General features: G+C 35.1%; 1 protein-coding gene across 10 annotated transcripts in view; it reads left to right on the top strand.

The window, feature by feature from the left end:
- The window catches only part of VPS13B (vacuolar protein sorting 13 homolog B), a 766,991-nt gene that overhangs the window by 552,049 nt on the left and 193,942 nt on the right, over window positions 1-21,000 (top strand). For all 10 annotated transcript variants that reach the window (XM_059902238.1, XM_059902239.1, XM_059902241.1 and 7 more), the window contains exon 35: window positions 407-544. In XM_059902238.1, the coding sequence (XP_059758221.1) occupies window positions 407-544 (138 nt within the window). The remainder of the gene's footprint in view (window positions 1-406; window positions 545-21,000) is intronic.

Genomic DNA, 21,000 nt, shown 5'->3' with positions numbered 1-21,000 from the left:
TGTATATGCCTCTTTTTAAGCTGAAAAGGTTGCCCCTTTTTTCTTTAACTTGTTTCCAACATCCCATTAAAAAAAAAAAAAAAATCTATTCAACTGTTAACAGTCAGCAGCTCAGAGTACAGAAACTTTACCTTCACTCAAAGATGATATGAGTTAAGATTTGAAATATCTTTTCCTCTTTGGCCTGGTTCTGGAAAACATGGTTTTGTCATTCTACCTGTAGAGAGAGAGCGTCTCTTTCTTCATGCAAGTATTTGTGCACTGTATGTATACAAACAAATACATTAATGAAGGTTGCATACAATATTTTAACCATTTTTTTCTTTGCTTATCAGCTCAAACTCTTACACCAAAATTGATGTTTGTGTTGTAATTGACATTTTTAATTTTAATTTTGTCTCTTCAGATCCTGGGAAGACTTTGCCTGAAGCCCTTGATTACTGCACAGTTTGGTTGCAGACAGTACCTGGAGAAATAGACAGCAAAAGTGGTATTCCACCTTCACTTGTAATGCTACAAATTAAAGATTTTCTTAATGGACCAGGTAAGAAAGTCGTAATTCAAACTTTTTTTCATATGAGTCTATTAACGTGTACATTGGGTCTGTTAACAATCTTGACATTCCTTGCCAAAAATGAGTAATTCATTTGTCCTCCAGACGTGTACTCTTCTCAGGCTGCCCATTCTAGAGATCAAAAGGCAAATATTAATATACATTAAAAATTACCTTTAGTCTGGCAAAAAGTAGTTATCAACTAAAAAATAATTGACTGGAAGCCAAAGACTCAAGATTTTATTTCTACCTTTTCTACTAATCGTGGGACCTTAGGCAGTTATCTAATCTCCTGTGCCTCAGTTTCCTTACCTGTAAATGAAGAGAATAAAATAGGTGATGGGTGGATAGATGGGTGGGTGGGTGGATGGATGGATAGGTGGATAGGATACATGACATACATACGTAAGATAATACAGATAAGTAGATTGGATTAGATACATAAATACACTTATTTCAAATGCTTAGCAAAGTGCTTGGGACATATTAACACTCAATTTTAAATAGGTAGATATAGATATCAAAAGGTATTGAGTGCTTATTATGTCCCAGGTACTAAGTGCTTTACATACTTGTACAAACCCAAGAAGTAGGCCCTATAATTATCCCTATTTTATGAATAAGGAGGCTAAGACTTAGAAAAATGAAGTAAATTGCCCAAGATCATAGTAGCAGAGGAGCCATTCAAACTCCGGTCTTTATGACTCCAAAGACCTAGATCACTTTCATACTGCACTAATTTTAGCATAACTAAAGATTTTTTCTTTCTTCTCCATCTCCTCCTCCTCGTCTTTCTTTTTCCTGCTCTATTTCTTCTTCCTTCTCATGTTCCTCCTTCTCTTTTCTTTGTTACTCTTCCCTTACCTCCGTGAGATCTTAGCTCTTTATTTAACAGAAATTACTACATTCAGTTTCCCTTTTGTTATCTTATATTTACAGTGCTGCAGAACCTGTTAGTCATTAAAAGAATACTAGTTTCTTCATTACGAATTTAAAACAATGGTGTTACACTGTCTTAAGATCTCTAGCAGTACTCTGCAAGGCATGAATTTTGATGATTGAAAACTATCCCTCTGTGGACCTGATTCAGTTTGTGTGCATGCTGGTGCACTTACGATCTATGACTACAGATAGAGAAGGTGGCCCATCATCACGTCTGGAATAGAAAGAGCCTGAAACCACCTCAGTTGGCCCTTTCACTCTGGCTCAGTTCTTCTTAAGCATGTTTCTCCAGTGCTGGAATTTAAAAGGTATAGGAGAAATATGAAGAACGAGTTCTAATCATTAGTATCTAGCTGTGGTTTTAAAGACTCAAAGGAAGTGAAGAAGCTGATGATAAGGCTAAGGGAGTCATTAAAGTTGGAAGAATCCTTTGGGGTGAGTTGGATGATTGAGAGGAGTGTGAGCCTTCATACTTGGTTAGTGAGTGTGAAGTACCATATTTCATTGAATTCAAGCAACCATCAATTGTAGGAAAAAACATTTTGCGTACCACTAAGGAAAAAGAAAAAAATATCTGCTATTTAAGCTATGATACAGTGCTTTCTTACTGCATCAGTTGCAGGGCAAAAGACTGAACATGCTAGAATGAACGAAATAGGGTAAGAACATAAGGGTAGTTCATGGACAAGTGACAGGGAACTTGCATTTACTTCTTTTTTCTCTCTTTTAGTGTCAGATTTCTTTTGCTTTCAGGCACAGTCTTCACCTTTTGGCTAGAAAGTTCCCTTCTAGTTTACATTTGATTGATTTGTTTGTAAAAGGGATGGGATCTTCAAGTCAGTGGTAAATTGTGTACCATATTTTCATGGCTACCAAATAAATTGAACTTTAAGAGAAATGTCAATGAACAAATGAAAAATTATATGTTTATCATTCTGTCATTCAATGTGACTGTAGCAGGAGTGCGATTTTTACAACAGTTGTACTTTTGTATTTCTTATACTTCTTAAAACTGGAAACTACATATATGCCATTTCTAATTTTATGCCCATTCAGTAATAGTGATAATATATCTGGAGATTCAAACTTTTAAATTAATGAATTGAAATAGTTATTTTACAGCCGTGCTTCTCAAACTGGAGTGTGCATTTGAGCATCTCTGGGGAGCTGGTTAAATGCAAATGTGACTTAATAGGGATGAAATTCTACATTCCTAACAAGCTCCCAGGTGAAATGGATACTGTTGATCTGGGGATAACACATTTTGTACCAAGATTTTATTTGACTCATATATTAATAAAACATATATGTATATATGATTTTCTTAATACCATCAGTAACAATTACTGAGACTCAAACTGCAGATATTTTGGGGCACAGGAGAGGGGGATGATACAAACAATGATGAATGGTTTTTTAAATGGTACTTTTATTATGAAAAATCAAATACAATGTCCAATAAATGGTTTAAGTTCTTCAAAGTCTTAAAACATTTTAACCAAGAGCACTTTTCTTTCATAAATTATTTGAGGGAAGATTACTTTGAATGATACGTCAGTTCTGTGGGATTCCACTAGAACGTTAACCTAACAGCCTTGAACAACTCCAGAATTTACTATCTTAGACAAAAAATTCCTTAAACAATTTGTCATATAAAGTATGTAAGCAGATGTTATTACGTAACATAATTGTATTCTCTCACTGTACAGCTACACTATATTAATTGAGAGATCAGTAGGAATAACAGGACATAAAAAAGCATTTCTTGCTGTAGGAATGTATTATTTTATAGATTTTTGGCAACTCAAGAAAAATATATTTTTCCAGATTTTATGTAATAGTATATTAAGAGCAATATTATTTATGCTAAGACTGGGGGAACAAACTTCAGCTTTATAATATTCCCCAATACTATTCTCTTCCCTTAAAAAATAAAAAGGCCTTTTTTTTAGTATTGAAAATAATGCTTCTAAGTTTTATGCAGTATTATCGTTAAGAATCTTTTGATACCAAAAGATTGTTTGTTTTAATTGTTTAGTTTGTTTTATTGTTTAGTTTAATCTATATGCACATCTTATTTAAGTATCATTCCCAAAGAATGCTTTATGCTACAATGCTACACCTCTAAAATAGTATATTTTCATTTCTTCTTTTCTTGCTCTTGAACTAAGGTTTCAGTAACAATAAAAGTTATGACCCTGAAGAGTAGAGGAAATGCTGATTACAACTACCCAACCTTAAATTTTCTTCATAAAGGTGCAAACTTAACAGCTTTTGAATTCAGTCTGTCGGATGTTTTTTCCAGGGATTATTTTATCTAAACAAGGTGATGCATATGCTGCTCTTTAGCATCTGTTTTTGGAAAAAATACTTCCGTGTTCTTGAGTATTCCCTGATTTCCTCTGTTCACTTAATAGTACCTTAGAGCAAATGGTAGGTCCCAACTTCTACATCAAAAACCCCTTCAAAGCTCTCCCAACCCCAACCTCCTTCCTTCAGAGGCAACAACTGTACTACCCATTAGCAAGGTCAGTGGCTTGGAGAAACCTGGAAAACAGCAGCTACCAGAAACCCAGCAGAACAATATCTCCAGCAGGTGATAGATTAGTTGGAACAAATTGGAACCATTGCAGTGCAGCAATCCTGGTTTCTTTCAAGCTGTTTTTTAAATGTCGTCATTTTAATACACAATCTAAGCCCCGCGGAACAGTCCGCAGCAGGTTAATTTGAATCATATGATGTGTCACTGCCCTCAGCTGACATGAGCTCTATTCCATGTGTGAAGCCATAATAAATCCATTCCCAACCGAGGAAAATTCCCCGTGAGAAGGTGAACTAATCCAGGCCTCACACTGGCATGCTAGCCCTCCATAATTGAAAGCAGGGCCACCTGTTCCCAGCACAGTTAGCCGATAGAGAAAAAAATTACCATTAGATCAGATATGTCTTCTATTGAAAACTCATTCATACTTCTTGCAAATTCAAATTCAGCTGTGAACTGCTTAGTATGACATCATACAGAAACTTAGGAATGTGCCCACTTGATCCCAGTTTTGTTAACTATAGGATTTCTTAACTTTGAAATGAATTTTTTTTTTTTTAATTTAATGAGAGCTGACACATGAGAAGAAGAACTGGGAAGGGTGCAGATTTTTCTAATTAACTCAGGGTCATTTACAAAAATATTTGAGCTCCCTGGTATTTTTTTCATTGTTTCTTTGCAGACATATTTTTGAACACTGTCACTGTAGCCATGAAATGACATTTAAAGGACAACAAAGAAAAAATATGCCAAATTAGGAGAACATTCCCACGTCATTTATGTTTTATTGGAAATTAATTAGCATACTACAATCTTTGTATAATTTTACTTATATCAAACACAAAGTTATGACTGTAATTTCCTATTTCTTTTATTTTAGTATACCTGGTGTCTCTAGTTGAAACACCTAGCCACTGATAGTTTTTCTCTTAATAAAATCATTTATTTAGTCTCTTCTTGTTTAACCTGTTCAGTAATTTACCTATGTAGTTTTCAGTTTTTCTGATTTCATTCTAGCTTTGGATTGGTTTTATTTAATTTTTGTTTTAAAATTTTATTTGACTTTTAACTAATTGTAACCCATTTTGAGTATAGTTTTCTTCTTATATTTTGTGAATTAACTAAGTGTTTTATAGGTTGCAATGATTGTAATTTTTTCTTTAAAAAAATTCCTAAACATCCTAGAATATCCCATTTCCACAAGCCTCTTTGATTTGAATGAAAACATATACTTAAATAATGTGAAATATTACTTTAAAAACTTCTCAGATACAGTAACACACCATTCAAATAGGTTTGTTTATATGAATATAAAGTAGAAATTTTAAGTTGTTTACCCCCTATTTTGTGTATTTTTGAAACATTTTTACTTTTCTTGATGAAATCTGCTTTTATGTTCTGTTATTACTGAATTCATTACTCATTACATATGTCATCCAGACATTATGTAGAAGATGACCAAGTCGGGGAATTAAGATACCTGAAAAAGACACAAATAGCCCCCTGACATTTTCTGGAGTAGAAAATGAAGAATAAGTAATATGATTTTTAAATACAAGAAGATTCAAGGTGAAAGGAAGCATCTTAAAAGCTAATTTTAATTAATTTATTCCTCTTAATGTAACCCTGATAGTTAACCCTTTGCCTCTTTTCTCTTTCCAGAAATAGGGCCAAGGTCCATACCCTAATGACTGGAGTCCTATCTCTATCTTAATTCAGTTTTACAGCCATACTAGCAGGCTATCTTCTACACTTAAGAAATGTAAACTAGTCAATAAAACTGTAAGAACCTTGACTTTTGCATTTCCTGAGTTTTATGGGTTCCAATTTGCAGTGTCAGCATTGCATTATCATAGTTTATTTTCCCCATGATTTATCAAAATGAAACAGTAAACTTGAAGTCAGGATGTCAAATAGAGAGTGGACCAATAATTTTATTTTATTATTTAATTTTAAAAAATTGAAGTAGAGTTGATTTACAATATTGTGTTAATTTCAGGTGAACAGCATAGTGATTCAGTTTTTTTGCAGATTGTATTCCATTTTAGGTTATTACAAGATATTGGGTATATTTCCCTGTGCTATACACTAAATCCTTGTTGCTTATGTATTTTATGTATAGTAGTTTGTATCGGTTAGTCCCATACTCCTAATTTGTCCCTCGCCCTCTCCCTCTCCCCTTTGGTAACCATAAGTTTGTTTTCTATGTCTGTGAGTCTGTTTGTGTTTTGTATATACATTCATTTGTATTATTTTTTTAGATTCCACATGTAAGTGATATCATTCAGTATTTGTCTTTCTCTGTCTGACTTATTTCACTAAGCATAATATTGTCTAGGTCTATCCACGTTGCTGCAAATGGCAATATTTCATTCTTTTTTATGGCTAAATAGTATTCCATTGTGTATATATATATATATATATATATATATATATATATACCACATCATCTTAAGCCAATTGTCTGTTGATGAGCACTTGGGTTGCTTCCATGTCTTTGCTACTGTAAATAGTGCTGCTAGGAACATTGAGGTGCATGTATCTTTTTTAATTAGAGTTTTCATTTTTTCTGGATATATACCCAAGAGTAGAATTGCTGGACCATATGATAGTTCTATTTTTAGTTTTTTGAGGAACTTCCATACTGTTTTCCATAGTGTCTGCACCAATTTACATTCCCATCAACCATGTATGAGGGTTCCCTTTTCTCCACATCCTCTCCAGCATTTGTCATATATAGCCTTTTTGATGATAGCCAGTCTGACCAGTGTGATGTGATACCTCATTGTGATTTTGATTTGCATTCATCTAATTATTAGTGATGTTGAGCATCTTTTCATGTGCCTGTTAGCCATCTGTATGTCTTCTTTGGAAAAATGCCTACTCAGATCTTTTGCCCATTTTTTGATTGGGTTATATGAGTTGTTGAGTATAACAACTTGATATTGAGTTGTATGAGTTGTTTGTATATTTTAGATATTAACCCCTTGTCAGTTGCATCATTTGCAAATATTTTCTTCCATTACGTAGGTTGTCTTTTCATTTTGTTGATGGTTCCTTTGCTGTGAAAAGGCTCTTAAGTTTGATTAGATCCCATTTGTTTATTTTTGCTTTTATTTCTTTTGCCTTGGGAGGCTGATCTAAGAAATTATTGCTACGATTTATGGTCAGAAAATGTTTCACCTATGTTCTCTTCTAGGAGTTTTTATGGTGTCATGTCTTACATTCAGGTCTTTAAGCCATTTTGAGTTTATTTTTGTATATGGTGTTAGGGAATGTTCTAATTTCATTGTTTTACATGAAGCTGTCCACCTTTCCCAGCACCACTTGTTGAAGAGACTGTCTTTTCTCCATTGTATATTCTTGCCTCCTTTGTCATAAATTAATTGACTGTAGATTTATGGGTTTATTTCTGGGCTCTCTCTTCCATTCCATTGATCTATGTGTCTGTTTTTGTGCCAATACCATGCTGTTTTGATTACTGTAGATTTGTAGTATAGTCTGAAGTCTGGAAGAGTTACACCTCCAGCTCTGTTCTTTTTTCTCAAAATTGTTTTGGCAATTCTGGGTCTTTTGTGGTTCCATGTAAATTTTAGGATCATTTATTCTAGTTCTGTGAAAAAATGTCATGGGTGATTTGATAGGGATTGCAGTAAGTCTGTAGATTCCTTTGGGTAGTATGGCCATTTTAACAATATTAATTCTTCCAATCCAAGAGCACGGGATATCTTTCCATTTCGCTGAATCATCTTCAGTTTCCTTCATCAGTGTTTTATAGTTTTCAGTGTATAGGTCTTTCACCTACTTGGTTAAGCTTATTCCTAGGGTTTTTTTTTTTTTCTGGATGCAGTTTTAAATAGATTTTTTTTTTTTACTTTCTCTTTCTGATACTTCATTACTAGTGTAAAGAAACAGAAAAGATTTTTGTATATTAATCTTGTATTCTGCAACCTTGATGAATTCATTTATTAGTTATAATAGTTTTTGGGTGGAGACTTTAAGGTTCTCTGTATAGAGCGCCATGTCATCTGCAAATAGTGACAGTTTTACCTCCTCCCTTCCAATTTGGATACCTCTTTTTTTTTTTTTTTTTTTTTTATTGCCGTGGCTAGGACTTCCAATACTATGTTAAATAGAAGCAGTGAGAGTGGGTATCCTTGTCTTGTTCCAGAATTTAGCAAGAAGTCTTTCAATTTTCCACCATTGAGTATTATGTTGGCTGTGGGTTTGTCATAAATGGCATTTATTATGTTGAGATGTGTTCCCTCTGTACCCACTTTGATGAGAGTTTTCATCATGAATGGATGTTGAATTTTGTCTTGAGCCTTCTATTCTTTGTATAGACAATAATGTCAGCTATCTCTTTTATGCTTACAACTTCCAAATGCCTAGTTCTAGTTTTGATTTATTATGCAACTCCAGGACTATTTCTTCATCTGACTATGAAATGTGTTTAGTTATTTAAAATTTAACATGTTCACATTAAGTCGAACTATTTTTCTTTCCTCTTCTTTTTCACTCCTTCTCTTAGTATGGTCTTCAAATTTCTTTACATTTGCTAGTGATAGCAACATTCTTCCACTCGTGTCTTCTCACAATTTTACTGTCACCTTCAATTCATCTTTTTTTTTTTATTCCAAGTCTTTTTAGTTTTTCCTTTGAAATGGTCCTCCGTTATGCCTGCTACCTCCCTAGTGGGTCTGGGCCCTCACTACTTCTTCAGTCTGTTTACTGGCAGCCCTCATTTCAGATTCTCCTTTTACTCAATAATTTTCTCCCCTCTGCTCTTGCTAGATTAGCTTGCTCTGCAAACCCATATGAATCTTGACCACCCACCTCCCTCAGTTGATCAAATCATAACTCTTCTCAGAGCTCAAGACTCCGTTATCTGGTGTCATCTCAACAATCCAGGCTTACTGTCACTAAGAAGGTAATTCTGAGTGAGATTGTTTTACTTCTTTGAACCTCAGTATTTTCTTCTATAACGTAAGAGAGTTGTCCTAAGATTCTTCCAAATTCTAAAATGATGGCTGTAATCCCCAGTGGAACTCTTCATTTATTTTTCACAACAAGCGTTTATGAGCAATTATGATATTTCAAGTGTTGTTCTAAACATTGGAAATACGGTGGTAAGCAAAAGATACACAATCGCTTCTCTCAAGAAATGCACACCATGTAGTAGAAAAGACAAGCTTTGATTACCAAGTAGTCACACTGAGTAATATATAATTACAACCTAATATAAGTGTCATGAGCTTCTATGGATTTATAAATGAGTGGAGATTTAGGGAAGCTTCGCTGAGCTGAGTTCAGACACTTGAATGAAAAGGAGTTAACCAAAGACATGGAGGGGAGGGCATGTTTCTGACAGAATATATGCAGAAGACCCTGTGGGGAAGGGAATCATGGCACACTGAAGGAAATGAAAAAAGGGCAGAGGGAGGGAACAGTAGGAGGAAATGAGGCTGTAGAGAGAGACAGAGGCCAGGCCTTGTTGACCATAATAAAGGATTTGGGGGGTTTTATCTTTAGAGCACTGGGAAACCATTGAAGAACTTTAACCTGGACATGTATGTGATGGGGGAGGGAGGAGGTATGTGTGTTTATTGATATGGTTATATTTGCATTTTGAAAAGATGATTCTAGTTGCACAATGGAGAATAGATAAGAAGAGCTAGAGTAGGGGCAGGCAACCAGTTAGGAGAATATTGCAGTAGTACTAGTGAGAGATAATGGTAAGTTGGATCAAGGAATGGTAATAGACATGGAGAAAAGTGAAAGATTTGGTAGATATTAGGGAGGGAAAATCCATAGACTGGTAATGGAATAGAGGGGATGGAGGGTAAGAGAGATTGAGCACGACTTCTGGGTTCCTGGCTGATCTAACTGAATGAATATGGTGCTGTGGACTGAATTGTGTCCCCACAAAATTCATATGTTGAAGCTCTAGTCCCCACTGTGATGGGGCCTTTGGGAGATAATTAGATTTAGATGAGGTCATGAGGGTCGGACCCTCATGGTGGGATTAGTGCGCCAGAGAGCTTGCTGTCTTTCTCTCTCTCTCTCTCTCTGCCATGTGAGGACACAGTGATAAAGCAGCCATGCAATCCAGGAAGACAGTCTTCAGCAGAAACCAACCTCAGCTCATTCCCCAGTCTCAGAATTCCAGCTCTAAACTGTGAGAAAATAAATTTCTGTTGTTTAAGTCTCGCAGTTTGTGGTATTTTGGTATGGCATCCCAAGCTGGTGGTAATCCTATTTACTGATATAGAAAATGCTTGAAAAGAGCTATATTTTGTTTGTTTGTTATGTGTATGAGAGTAGGGGGAGATCATGAGTTTTGCCTTGGATATGCTGAGTTTGTGGTAATTGTACTTACATATCTGGAGCTCACAAGAAAGACTAAGACTAGTGATAAAGGATTGGATATTTTGGAGTTTGGGGGATATAGGTGCTAATTCAAGCCACAGGCCTGGATGAAAATACTCAGGGAAAAAGAGAGGAAGTAGAGAAAAGAGCCTAAGACTTCATATTGAAGAAGTCCAATCAGTATTCACTGTCTAAGAGGAAAAGGAGGAGCCTTGAAAGGAAACTGAGGGCTAAGAGGAAAATTTGGAGAGTGTTATATCAAAGAAGCCAAGGGAAAAGAGTGTAGAAGTACTAGACACGTCAAGTAGTGGTACAAGATACAGAAAGATGAGAAATTGAAAATAGCTAATGGATTTATAGACATTGTGACTACAAATATTATCCCTTCACCCCATTGGATTAATTTGGATGGACCCTAGTCTAGAATGCATTGAGGAGTGGAAACAGAGTGTATAACTCTTCCAAGAAGTTTGGTTGTGAAGAAGAATAATAAGGATAGAATATGAAGGGGCATTTTGTTTTGTTTTGTTTTTTCCTTTTTAAAAAATTGTCCAAACGGGACTTCCCTGGTGGCACAGTGGTTAAGAATCCACCTGCCAATGCAGAGGACACGGGTTCAAGCCCTGGTCCAGGAGTATCCCACATCCCGCAGAGCAACTAAGCCCGTGTGCCACCAACTACTGAGCCTGTGCTTTAGAGCCTGCAACCCACAACTACTGAGCCCATGCACCGCAACTACTGAAGCCCATGCGCCTAGAGCCCATACTTCGCAAAAAGAGAAGCTACCGCAATGAGAAGTCCGTGCACCGCAACAGAGTAGCCCCCGCTCGCCACAACTAGAGAAAGCCCGCGCACAGCAACGAAGACCCAACACAGCCAAAAATAAATAAATAAATAAATAAATTTATCCAAAAAAAATTGAAGTATAGCTGATGTACAATATTATATAAGTTACAGGTGTACAATATGGTGATTCACAAATTTTAAAGGTTATACTCCATTTATAGTTTTTATAAATAAAGGGGTATTTTGTATCATGGTTTTGGGTTTTATTTTTATGGTGAAAGAGACTTGAATTTTCTCTTGTTTAAATATCAGCCAGAAGACTCCAGTTGAGAGAAGAATTGGATAAACTAAAAAGAAAAAAGATAAAGGTGGGTTCCTTAGAAAGAATGAAGGAGAAGAATCCAATATACATGTGAAAGAACTGGTGTTACCTAACAAATTAAGGAAGGAAAGGAAAATGGCATATGCAGGTAGTTTTTCAGTTTGGTAGCAGGAAATTGAAGGAAATTTAATGGCTTTAACTTCCTCCTTGAAGCTAGAAGCAAAGTCATCTGTTGAAGTTGAAGAGAAGAGAGAGAGAAGAGAGATGATTTCAGTGGTTTGAAATCATCCTCCAATATGATTTCTTCATATGCTATAGTCATTCTCATCTCTATGCCTTTTTAAAACTTTTTATTATGGAAAATTTAAAATATATACAAAAGTAGACTGAACAGTATATAGAACCTCCTGCTTAAACAATTGTCAACTTATGGCCAATATATTGTTTCTTATATACCCCTATCTACTTCCTCACCTTCTGTGTTATTTTGAAGCAAATCCCATGCATCATATTATATCACCTGTAATATTTCTGTTTGTATCTATAAAGATAAGAACTTTTAAAAACATAACTGCGATGCTTATCAAACCTAAAGAGAATTATTCTTCAGTATCATCAAATTTCGAATTATCTCATGAATATCATAGTGCATGTGGGTGTTTGTGTGCATGTATGGTTTTTGTTTGTGTTTTTTTTTTTTTTAAACCTAGAGCCAGATAAGGTCTATGCATGGCTCTTGGTTATGTCTTTCAAATTTCTTTTAATCACTAGGTTTCCTCCTCTCTTTTTTTCATCTCTTGCAATTTATTTATTTATTTATTTTTTGAGGTATAGTTGATTTTCAGTGTTTCAGATATACAGCAAAGTGATTCAGTTATATATATATATATATTTTTTAATATATTCTTTTTTCAGATTCTTTTCCATTATAGGTTATTACAAGATACTGAATATATCAGTAGTTCCCTGTGCTGTACAGTAGGTCCTCATTGTTTATCTATTTTGTTTATAGTAGTGTGTATCAGTTAATCCAAATTCCCAATTTATCCCCCCACTACTTTCCCCTTTGATAACCATAAGTTTGTTTTCTAGGTCTGTGAGTCTATTTCTGTTTTGTAAATAAGTTCATTTATATAATTCTTTTTAGATTCCACATATAAGTAATATCATATGATATTTGTCTGTCTGTCTGACTTACTTCACTTAATATGATCATCTCTAGCTCCATCCATGTTGCTGCGAATGGCATTGTTTCACTGATTTTTATGGCTGAGTAATATTCTATTGTGTATATAGTATATATTTATATACCACATCTTCTTTATCCATTTATCTGTCCATGGACCTTTAGGTTGCCTCCATGTCTTGGCTATTGTAAATACTGCTATGACCATTGGGATGCATGTATCTTTTTGAATTAGAGTTTTCATCTTTTCTGGATATATGCTCAGGAGTGGGAATGCTGGATCATATGGTAACTATTTGTAGGTTTTTAGGAACCTCCATCCTGTTCTCCGTAGTGGCTGCACCAATTTACATTCCCACCAGCAATGTAGGAGGGTCACCTTTTCTTCACACCCTCTCCAGCGTTTATTATTTGTAGACTTTTTGATGATGGCTATACTGAGTGGTGTGAGGTGGTACCTCATTGTAGTTTTGATCTGCATTTCTCTAATAATTAGCAGTATTGAGCATCTTTTCATGTGCTTGTCAGCCATCTGTATATCTTCTTTGGAGAAATGTCTATTTAGGTCTTCTGCCTATTTTTTGATTGGGTTTGTTTGTTGTTGTTGTTGTTGTTTTTTGATACTGAGCTGTATGAGCTGTTTGTATATTTTGGAAGTTAAGCCCTTATTGGTCACATTGTCTGCAAATATTTTCTCCCATTCCATGGGTTGTTTTTTCATTTTGTTTATGGTTTCCTTTGCTGTGCAAAAGCTTTACGTTTAATTAGGTCCCATTTGTTTATTTTCGCTTTTGTTTCCATTACTCTAGGAGATGGATCCAAAAAACATTGCTGTGATTTATGTAAAAGAGTGTTCTGCCTATGTTTTCCTCTAAGAGTTTTATAGTATCCAATCTTACATTTAGATCTGTAATCCATTTTGAGTTTATTTTTGTATATCGTGTTAGAGAATGTTCTAATTTCATTCTTCTACATAGCTGTCCAGTTTTCCCAGTACCACTTATTAAACAGACTGTCTTTTCTCCATTGTATATTCATGCCTCCTGTGTTATAGATTGACCATAAGTGCATGGGTTTATTTCTGGGCCTTCTATCCTGTTCCATTGATCTAAGTGTCTGTTTTTGTGTCAGTACCATACTGTTTTGATTACTGTAGTTTTGTAGTATAGTCTGAAGTCAGGGAGCATGATTCATATATATTGAAGAAACCAGATCATTTATCATGTAGAGTTTACCACAATTTGGATTTTGTCTGCCCTTGTTCTCTATATTTCCTACATATAAACTAGTAGTTGGCTTAATCTGATTCAAGTTTGTTTATTTTATTTATTTATTTTTTAGCAAGACTATTTTGTAAAAGATTTTATATTGTTCCATCAGGAGGCATATAGTGTCTGAAGGTTTCTTTTTGTGATGTTAATAGCCATTGATGCTTAATGCCTAAATTCATTGGAGGTTGCAAACAGTAATATTTTAATTCTAGCATTCTTTTTTTCACACAGTAGCTGGAATATTTCTATAAAGAGAAACATTTCCTCATCTAATATTTGGTTACTTAGTAGTATTGTTCACCTAAGAAAGGTAAGATACATGCTTTCCCTTTATTTACCCTTTAAAAAAAATAAGTTAGTTTTCTAGATGGGAGGATTTTTTTCATAATGTATATGTATATCAAATCATCACAATGTACACTTTAAATATCTTACAATTTTATTTGTCAATCATACCTCAGTAAAACTGGGGAAAAGCGAGTTACTTTTCTTAGTATTCCAGTGGTGGCCATTTAGTTGTTTTTTGCTATTATTCTGAATTCATTATTTTTAGTGATGCTCAAATTGTCTCCTCATTGCCAGTGGTAGTCTCTATAAATTGGCTTCTCTATGCTTTTAATCTTCCCTTAGTCTGAAATCCTTGCTCCCTTGTCTCAAAACATTCAGCTGTTCCCAAAAATCAGATATGCTGTCTCCAAGGATGAGTATATGCCATCATTGAGAATAGGAAGATAAAAAAAAGGAAATGGGCACCAAAAACGCTGCCACAGTTTGGAGCAATGGAATGTACTTAGTCTTCCGTGATAACTGCTTAGAGGGAGAGAAGCTCATTTAGATGAGTTCAGTTCAATGCATTCATTTTAGAAAACCAATTCAATTACCCTATAATCAGAACTTTTACGTTGTGATTTATTTTGGTAGGACAGTGTAGTCAAAAAAAGTCAATGCTTGATTATAAGAATATGTACATGAGTAATTACGCCCAATTCCAAGTGTTAAGCACCATGAACTGCTGCTGGCTGACCAAGTCAAGGGCATATGTCAGTCCATGTCTGTGAGCCTCCTTAGCAGCAGTGCATGGGACAGCCTACAACCAGTTCCATTGGGTGTACCTTTGTTAATTGACACAGTTATGTCTGCCACCACTGAGGTCTTTACACTTCACACCTTCAACGAAAACCTGTTGATCTCATTGTCAAGGGCAGCCTTCCAAGTTTTCTAACTCTCACACCTGTGAATACTCAGTCTCCACTGTCCATTATCATCATGAATACCTTTACTTTGACACTGTAACAAAAATCTGAATTTAAATTGCTGAATAAGAGAAAAAATGTACTATGACCTAATAATAAAAAATATTTTTATTAGAGTTACTGTAACACATAAAGTCAAGTTTGATTATAAATTTGTTCTTTGATTTGCATTTACCCTTCTACGGTGGGGTGGGGGGGAACACCATCATTCCTGTGTCTGTACATAGGCACCATGGCCACTGATTGTTTTCCCAGCAAGCCTTGCTTATCTTAAAAAAAGAAAAATTGTCTTTTACAAATAAAATTCCAAAGGAAGAAGCACTTAACAAAGAATTTTTCTTTCACAAATGTTATGATTTGGGTATAACAAGCCATATTGAATCCATTGGGTTTTTGGTAATAGATTTCAAAATACTTCATAAATGTAAATAATATGATGACTAATGGGTCACGTAAAGTTGGAACATTTTAAATGAGAAAATAGCTGGAACAGTTTTCAGGAAACTTTTCCAGTTGATGTTTGGTCCCCCACAAGGTGTGCATTAACATAAACTTAGGGGAATCACCTCTGGGGCTTGAATTCCCTCTCTGATTTCATTATTACAATATGATTCTTTTCCTTTCACTATTAAGTCATCTCTTAGGGTGATGGGAGCATAAAATAAGTGTAATTTATTTGTATTTGTCTAATCTCCTTTTAACTCAATAATCATTCCATCATTCTGTTTCCTGGTAGCTGTTCAGAAAGTTTTGAAGGGTAATTAGAGTCTAATAATTGACAGGCATGAGTTTACTTGGTAACTTAAAGATACAGAATGTGTTCTGGGGATGGTGAGAAATTAGATTTGGCAGAGAAATAGATGACTCAGCTGGGAGATTCTCTATTACTACACATTCTTAAAATCTAAACATTGAAAGTAATCCATTTATTAAAGTTCATTGAGGATTATGAAAAAAATTCTAAACCCTTTAAAACAAGAATCTGATAGTAATTGGAATAAAATCCACATGAACCATCTATGCCTGGTTCTTTATCCAGTTCTATTTCCAATTCTTGTAAAACATCATTTTATATAGCTCCCACTGTTTCTGTTGAATAAAACTTTTGTAGTCCATTCCTTTAATGTTTTCATCTTAATAATGAGGTTAATGTTTTTCATCAGTTTTTAAAAGTATGAAAGAAGACCAGAAAATACTCAATTTTTATTTTTATTTTTTTATGCTTATAAATGCCAAACTTGTTTGGATAATTTTCCCATTTGTAAAAATAATTGTGAAAATAATTTTCCTATCATTTTGAAACTACAAATATTTACAATAAAGGCAGTAATTTTCTACCCCAAAGAGTACCTGACTAGTTCAAGGATGTAAAAGTCTAGAGACACTGGGGAATAAAAGTAACAATACAAATTTGTTGAATTATCAGATGTAACAGTGACTTAATGATTTTAATTGAAGGATTCACACATGCTGATGGACTTTACACAGCAATAAAGGGTGCTGTTGCTTTTGTGGTGTTTCTCATTCTGGTGCGTGCTGCATATCTCTTCGTGGACCTGGTACTTTGAAAGGAATACCTAATATTACAGTATAACCTCATTTTAGCTCTGCTTTTTGGGCTCTTGACCTGACTTGCCCAAACGGGACTGCGCCAGTCTCTCTGTGTAAACATAGGCTGTGTTTTGCAAGGAATGTAGCTCAACACTCAAGCTCTCAGGGGGTGGGAGTGGGGGACTTGTGGCCTAGTGGAGGGCACCATGCACAGAGGTTGCACTGTATGCAAACAAACATACAGAAACCATTTAAAAGGTAAATTATTTAAATGTTTTAAATATCAACTTATTTCTTATAGAAAGTTAACATAACACCTGTATTGTGCTATATATATAGCTCTAGTAGATTTTTGAACTTTCTAAAAACTTTTATCTGCTGCTGCTGTTCAGTGACTGAGAGATTGCATTTCTACTCCTAGGTTTAAGATCACTCAAAGAATGAAGTTTTCATGCACACAGAACAGTTTGACCTAACCACACAGGAAAGATAGATCAAGTGATCAAAGTGTCCAAATAAGAAGCCCTCTTTTATCAATCCACTGTTTCAGGAAAGAGTCATTCAGAAACCAGCCCACAAAAAGTTAACATTAAAAATTTACATTTCAAATTCACTAAGCAAAAGAAATATATAAGAAATGTAAATAATTAAACTTTAAAATGATTTTTTACAATTATCCTGTAGCATTTATTCTTCTGAAGTTATTAAAGTTTAAAATCACACTGACACTTTTGGAACGAACTACATGAGAGACAGAGATACAAGATACTGCTTCAGATTGTCTTATTCCTAAAATTTGTTGAGTCCTGGTTAATTGTTATATATAAACTAGTGACCTAATAGAGATTCATGACTTAAAAGATAGAACAAGACAGGCAATTTTAAGTAGTTATATATTTGTCATCTCCATTTTGAGCTATTAAACTCATACTGAATAAATATTGTGGGCTGTTCTTGATGTTGCTTTGGGAAATTGATCTTTCTGATTTCAGACTTTTCAAAGAAGTTATATTTGGTAGAATAAGGTAGATAATATAGCTCAAATAGATTCATAGTTGAAATTCACAAATATGATAAGATTTTAGTACACATTTCTTTCTCTGAATTATCAGCATTTGACTTCTACTGATAAAAAAGAACCTTCTTTTAAAATTTACTTTGTAGAGCCAAGTCACATGAAGGAATATATTCTCTCTCCTAATTAAACTACTTTATTATTTTTTTAACATCTTTATTGGAGTATATTTGCTTTACAATGGTGTGTTAGTTTCTGCTTTATAACAAAGTGAATCAGTTATGCATATACATATATCCCCGTATCTCTTCCCTCTTGCATCTCCCTCCCTCCCACCCTCCCTATCGCACCCCTCTAGGTGGTCACAAAGCACCCAGCTGATCTCCCTGTGCTATGCAGCTGCTTCCCACTACCTATCTATTTTACATTTGGTAGTGTATAGATGTCTGTACCACTCTCTCACTTTCTCCCAGCTTACCCTTCACCCTCCCCATATCCTCAAGTCCATTCTCTAGTAGGTCTGCATCTTTAGTCCCGTCTTGCCCCTAGGTTCTTCAGGACCTTTTTTTTTTTTTTTTTAAGATTCCATATATATGTGTTAGCATACGGTATTTGTTTTTCTCTTTCTGATGTACTTCAGTCTGTATGACAGACTCTAGGTCCATCCACTTCATTACAAATAACTCAATTTCGTTTCCTTTTATGGCTGAGTTTTATTCCATTGCATATATGTACCACATCTTCTTTATCCATTCATCTGTTGATGAACACTTAGGTTGCTTCCATGTCCTGGCTATTGTAAATAGAGCTGCAGTGAACATTGTGTACATGGCTCTTCTTGAATTATGGTTTTCTCAGGGTATATGCCCAGTAGTGGGATTGCTGGGTCGCATGATAGTTCTATTTTTAGTTTTTTAAGGAACCTCCATACTGTCCTCCATAGTGGCTGTATCAATTTACATTCCCACCAACAGTGCAAGAGGGTTCCCTTTTCTCCACACCCTCTCCAGCAATTATTGTTTGTAGATTTTTTGGTGATGGTCATTCTGACCGGTGTGAGGTGATACCTCATTGTAATTTAGATTTGCATTTGTCTAAAAATTAATGATGTTGAGGATTCTTTCATGTGTTTGTTGGCAATCTGTATATCTTCTTTGGAGAAATGTCTGTTTAGGTCTTCTGCCCATTTTTGGATTGGGTTGTTTTTTTTTTGATATTGAGCTGCATGAGCTGCTTGTAAATTTTGGAGATTAATCCTTTGTCAATTGCTTCACTTGCAAATACTTTCTCCCATTCTGAGGGTTGTCTTTTCGTCTTGTTTATGGTTTCCTTTGCTGTGCAAAAGGTTTTAAGTTTCACTGGGTCCCATTTGTTTATTTTTGTTTTTATTTCCATTTCTCTAGGAGGTGGGTCAAAAAGGATCTTGCTGTGATTTATGTCATAGAGTGTTCTGCCTGTGTTTTCCTCTAAGAGTTTTATAGTGGCTGGCCTTACGTTTAGGTCTTTAATCCATTTTTAGTTTATTTTTGTGTATGGTGTTAAGGAGTGTTCTAATTTCATTCTTTTACATGAAGCTGTCCAGTTTTCCCAGCACCACTTATTGAAGAGGCTGTCTTTTCTCCACTGTATATTCTTACCTCCTTTATCAAAGATAAGGTGACCACATGTGCGTGGGTTTATCTCTCAGCTTTCTATCCTGTTCCATTGATCTTTATTTCTGTTTTTGTGCCAGTGCTGTACTGTCTTGATTACTGTAGCTTTGTAGTATAATCTGAAGTCAGGGAGCCTGATTCCTCCAGCTCCGTTTTTCTTTCTCAAGATTGCTTTGGCTCCTCGGGGTCTTTTGTGTTTCCATACAAATTGTGACATTTTTTGTTCTAGTTCTGTGAAAAATGCCAGTGGTAGTTTGGTAGGGATGGCACTGAATCTGTAGATTGCTTTGGGTAGTATACTCATTTTCACAATGTTGATTCTTCCAATCCAAGAACATGGTATATCTCTCCATCTATTTGTATCATCTTTAAGTTTTTTCATCACTGTCTTATATTTTCTGCATACAAGTCTTTTGTCTCCTTAGGTAGGTTTATTCCTAAGTATTTTATTCTTTTTGTTGCAGTGGTAACTGGGAGTGTTTTCTTAATTTCACTTTCAGATTTTTCATCATTAATGTATAGGAATACAAGAGATTTCTGTGCATTAATTTTGTATCCTGCTACTTTACCAAATTCAGTGATTAGCTCTAATAGTTTTCTGGTGGCATCTTTAGGATTCTCTATGTATAGTATCATGTCATCTGCAAACAGTGACAGCTTTACTTCTTCTTTTCCGATTTGGATTCCTTTTATTTCTTTTACTTCTCTGAATACTGTGGCTAAAGCTTCCGAAACTATGTTGAATACTAGTGGTGACAGTGGGCAAACTTGTCTTGTTCCTGATCTCAGTGGAAATGATTTCAGTTTTTCACCACTGAGGACGATGTTGGCTGTGGGTTTGTCATATATGGCCTTTATTATGTTGAGGTAAGTTCCCTCTATGCCTACTTTCTGGAGGGTTTTTATCATAAGTGGGTGTTGGATTTTGTCGAAAGCTTTCTCTGCATCTATTGAGATGATCATATGGTTTTTCTCCTTCACTTTGTTAATATGGTGTATCACATTGATTGATTTGCGTATATTGAAGAATCCTTGCATTCCTGGGATAAGCCCCACTTGATCATGGTGTATGGTCCTTTTAATGTGCTGTTGGATTCTGTTTGCTAGTATTTTGTTGAGGATTTTTGCATCTATGTTCATCAGTGATATTGGCCTGTAGTTTTCTTTCTTTGTGACATCGTTGCCTGATTTTGGTATCAGGGTGATGCTGGCCACGTAGAATGAGTTTGGGAGTTTTCCTCCCTCTGCAATATTTTGGAAGAGTTTGAGAAGGATAGGTGTTTGCTCTTCTTTAAATGTTTGATACAATTCGCCTGTGAAGCCATCTGGCCCTGGGCTTTTGTTTCTTGGAAGATTTTTAATCACAGTTTCAATTTCAGTGCTTGTGATTGGTCTGTTCATATTTTCTATTTCTTCCTGGTTCAGTCTCGGAAGGTTGTGCTTTTCTAAGAATTTGTCCATTTCTTCCAGGTTGTCCATTTTATTGGGATATAGTTGCTTGTAGTAATCTCTCATGATCTTTTGTATTTCTGCAGTGTCAGTTGTTACTTCTCCTTTT

Source organism: Balaenoptera ricei, chromosome 17 (genome assembly GCF_028023285.1).
Source record: "Balaenoptera ricei isolate mBalRic1 chromosome 17, mBalRic1.hap2, whole genome shotgun sequence".
Classification (NCBI taxonomy): Eukaryota; Metazoa; Chordata; class Mammalia; order Artiodactyla; family Balaenopteridae; genus Balaenoptera; species Balaenoptera ricei.
Note: the sequence above shows the minus strand (reverse complement) of the source record. Positions and strands in the feature narration are given on the sequence as shown.